This window comes from Elephantulus edwardii, unplaced genomic scaffold (assembly GCF_000299155.1).
Source record: "Elephantulus edwardii isolate Elephantulus edwardi_28Jun2011 unplaced genomic scaffold, EleEdw1.0 scaffold00272, whole genome shotgun sequence".
Taxonomy (NCBI): domain Eukaryota; kingdom Metazoa; phylum Chordata; class Mammalia; order Macroscelidea; family Macroscelididae; genus Elephantulus; species Elephantulus edwardii.
The window spans coordinates 2270959-2275534 of NW_006400022.1; the positions used below are offsets into that span (position 1 = coordinate 2270959).

The following is a 4576-nucleotide window of genomic DNA, read 5'->3' on the forward strand; positions in this document are numbered from 1 at the left end:
TTTTTTTTCTGATTCTCTACCTCTAAGTTATTCCCTTTATCTGTGGCTTCCATTGTTTCTTCTATCATTTGTATTTTTCTTTGTAGCTGTTTGAATGTCTCCATATCAACATATGTCATCTGCTTTCTTGACCCTGGGGTATTAATTAGGTCTCTGATGTTCTCTGTTGGCTTTTTTTTTTTTTTTGAGAAGGTTTAATTTGTTTTCTCAGTGTTTGAAGCTGCCTTTTGCTTTCTTGACATTATGTGACGTTTTTCTTGGTAAGTGTTAGATCATTCCTATTGTGTCTATGAAAGTTGTTAGTTGTTCTTGTCTTTATACTGTTACTAGTTAGCTGTCAAGTTAAAATGTGGTGAGATATTCACTTCACTATACGTCTTTTCTGAGAAAATTTGCCTTTCCTAAAGTCCTTGACGTTTTTTTCTGTTCTACATTAGAGCCCTGTAGGACTCTTGGTTTGAAGTAATCCCCTGACATCAACTGTATAGGCCTTCTCCATATATGAAGTGGCTGAGGGATGTGAGACCAGGTGCTCTACTCAAGCAGTTTCTCATGCACCTTTTCTCCTACAGCTTAATGTTTTCCTTTGTCTCAGGAATGGTAAGAGATTAGATATCAGGGCTGCCAGTTCAAGCAACTTGCAGGCAGGGGGTCTCAAATCAGCCCTCCCTCTCTCTTACAGAGAGCTACAAAATCCCTTCTCTCTGCCTGTAGTTCTGTGTACTAAATTCTCTAGTTCTGTTCAGTTTCTGGGATGGCCCTGCAGCTGCAGAGGCAAAGACCCCTAAATGGAGGGACCTACAATCTCAGGGATGCCTCAGTCCTGTCTCCCCACAAGCAATGGTGAGCTCTTGCTCCTGGCACAGAGCCCGCACCTCTCCTGACCTTCTCTCTTGTGGCTTGGTGTGCTCCTTTGTCTCAGGTGTGGCAGGAGACCAGGGCCCCTGCCTGAGTTGTCTGTATGCAGAGGCTCTGTGTCCAATGGAGCCAAGAAAATTCTTTCCTCTGCACTGGAGTTCTGCACACTAAAGTCTTTTCTCTGGTTTGGCCCCTGGGATGGTTCCAAAGTCACAGAAGCAAGGACCCCCAGATGGATACACCTATGACCCCAGGGATGCCTCAGTCCTGTCTTCCACAAGCAATGGAGAGTGCTTGCTGTTGGCCACCAATTATTAATGTATCTTGATTTCAGGAATGATAAAATTAGACACTTTAGTAGTTGTTAGAAATCTTCAGTTTAGTTGCCTTTGGCTTTAATGGTTGGTACATATATTTCAATTAGAGGTGTATTAACAAGTCTTCCTTGTAACAACTCATTGGTATTGAGTTGGAATAAACTCATAGCTGATCCTTCAGTAGGCTTTTGGATGTTGTACATTTCATAGGAAGAGATTGCCTGTATTTTTCTCAAGGAGTGACTGTGAATTTAAACCAGTTCCCTTTAGATTAGCAGCAGCACAATTGCCTAACATGTTTATACACACACACGCTCGTGCGCACGTGCGCGCGCGCACACACCCCCCCCATATCTATCTAGCTATCTATCTAATGGATATTGTTGACAGCATTGCACTTTAAGATAGCTCTTGAAATTTTCCTTTTGATGACGTATACAACACTGCTCCTCTTCAATTTTAAGTTTCTGGCATAGTAGATAATTTAATTGTCTGGTTCATAAAGGCAAGACTAATGTCATTCAGAATGGCTTACAAATGCTTAGAATATCAATCTTTATGCATTCCATTTCATTTCAGACTCCACTTTTCCTAAATTCATACTTCACACATATTCCAAATATTAGAAAATGTTTGTAGCTGTTTCTTCTAATTCTGAATTATGCTCTATCAGTATCTTCCCTTAGCAGTGACAGAAAACTGAGTATTTCCTCACAGATGCCTTAGATTCTCTAAAAGCACACTGGAAGATCAGTTATGAGTCTTTCTAAATATACTGAAAAATTTAATGATATTTTAGAGTCATTTTATCACTATCCATAAAATTAAGGAAAAAATAATTCTGGTTAAACCTGAATGATTAGTATGAGTGTTTTTTGTATGCTATCTTTAATCTGGTAAAAAAGTCTACTTGTTTTGAGCAGTAAGACTTACCTTTGTGAATATGCATCTTTTGAGCATCTTCAGGATAAAAAAACACCAATAAAGATGTAGGACTTGCAAGAGTATGAGCTGTAGGTTGAGGAAGATGTATGAAAAAAATGGATCAAGGTAATGTAGGGGCATAATCAACGTGCAATATAAAATCCTGAAAAAACAAGCAGATGAGAGAACATGCTTATGAATTTTCAATGAGAATATAATTCTTTTTCCTCCAAGGCACATAAAATTTATTTAATTTTATTGATAGCCAAGAAATTCCTTTAAAATTACGATATTAACTTTCAGGTAATTATTGGCACATTACAAGAAAAAAATTACTATCTGCTTACCGGAAGGAAAGTGAAAGTAAAAAGTATTTTCACTGCTTGCTATCTACACTATTATACTATAGTACTTCCATTCCTATTTGCAAGTAAAATAAACTAACACCACTCATCCTCCTTAGAGAGGGTGCTATGAAATGGATAAGTCAGTGAATAGAGACCTGTTTACATGGAAATATGTTGCCTTATAACAGAATGTCATTTATTTGATGCTAAAGTTAAGTGGAGAATTGATACAAAAGTAAGTTTTCCAGGATAAAGGGGCTTTCAAGAAGCAAAAATCCAGTATCACTTTCACCTTCACTTTCTAAAAAGAACTGCACTTTTATGATTTTATAAACAGACTCTTGAATAATTTACACAGTTGCCTAGGTGCACAGTGACTCCAGCGGTTATTGCAGTTGGAAGCCATTCCTTACCCAAATTTCCTTTGTATTATGATTTTAAAGTTCTTTTCTAGATTTATTCATATACTAATTCCAAAGTAAACTTGTTCATGTAAATGTGAAAAAGAAATAAATTATACATAATCGTATTATCTTAAACAGGCAATATCATAATTTTGGTATATTAGCTTTTCAAACAGATCTAAATGTTTTTACTTTAACTATTAAAATTCATACACAGTAAAATTGCTCTTTGTGTACATTCTATGAGTTAAAATGTTGCTGTTAGGTGTCATCAAGTTGAGTACAACTCATAGAGACTACATGAACAATAGATCTGAACTTTGTCATATACTGTGCCAACTTCACAATCTCTGATAAACTTGAGCCCACTGGGGCAGTCACTGTGTCAGTCCATTTCACTGAGGATATTTCTCTACTTTATTGTTCCTCTACCTTTCCAAGCATATCCCTCTCCAAGAAAAAGCTTTTCATATAAAAATATTCAAAGTGTGTGAGATGAAGCTTTATCATCTTTGCATTCAAGGATCACTCTGGCTGAAACTCCTCCAAGACATATTATGTTGGCATTAATGTGGTATTCAGTACTCTCCTCAAACACTACAGTTCAAAGGCATCAATTTTTCTTTTGTCACCCTTATTAATTTCCTATTTCTCAGCAGCACAGCAAGTGATTAAAAACACCATGGTTGAAGTATCCTTGCAGTTATAGGCCCCTCCATCTGGGGATTCTTGCCTCTATGGCTATGGGGCCATCCTTGGGACCAAACAGGACAAGGGACTTTAGTATGCAGAACTACAAGCAAAGGAAAGAATTTTCATAGCTCTCTGCAAGACAGACAGGGGTGACTTGAGAACCCCTGCACACAAGCTGCCTGATCTGGCAGCCCTGATCTCTAATCTCATCCCACTCCAGAGAGAAAGGAAGATATTAACTCTAGGAGAAAAGATGCATGAGAAACTGCTTGGGTAGAGCACCTGGTCTCACAACAGTCATCCACTTCATACATGGAGGAAGCCTATAGAGTTGGTGTTAGGGAACTACTTCAAGGCAAGATTCCTACAGAGCTTGTAGTGCAGAACAGAGAACCCCAAGACTTTAGGAAAGGCATATTTTCCCAGAAAGGACTTACAGTAGAGTGGTTAGCTCACTCAATAGACTGAATATTTTAACTTGGCAACTAATTAGGAACATTATAAAGACAAGAACCTGCAACAACTTTCACAGACAAAACAGAAACGACTTAACACTTATCAATGAAAACTTCACATACAGTCAAGAAAGCAGCATGTAGCTTGAAATACTGTGAGAAAACAATTTAAGCCTTCTCCAAAACCAGCAGAGAATATCAGAGACCTAATTAATACCCCAGGGTAAAGAGGGAAGTTGATATTTTTTTATATGGAGACATTTTAACAGCTATGAATAAAAATACAAATGATGCAAAATAAATGGAAGCCACAAATAAAAGGAATAACTTAGAGATAGAGAACCAGAAGATATATATTGATGAGAAATTATTTGAAGAACTATGGAAGAAGGAAGAGTCCCTTGGGAACTGTGACAAGCGTGCTCCTGGGCGGAAGGGAAGCCTGAAAGTGGTGCACAAGGAAGTCACCTCAGATAACAACGAAGAGGCGTCTTTCAGAGGTACCCGGGGAATTCCGGTGGGAAGAGGACCTTGGGAACTGTGACAAGCGTGCTACTGGGAAAACATAATCTACACAG

General features: G+C 38.1%; 1 protein-coding gene across 1 annotated transcript in view; it reads right to left on the reverse strand.

Moving 5' to 3' along the window:
* CERS3 (ceramide synthase 3) overlaps window positions 1–4576 on the reverse strand; it is a 185713-nt gene that overhangs the window by 49781 nt on the left and 131356 nt on the right. Inside the window, exon 9 of the mRNA XM_006900052.1 lies at window positions 2109–2262. Within this exon, the coding sequence (XP_006900114.1) occupies window positions 2109–2262 (154 nt within the window). The remainder of the gene's footprint in view (window positions 1–2108; window positions 2263–4576) is intronic.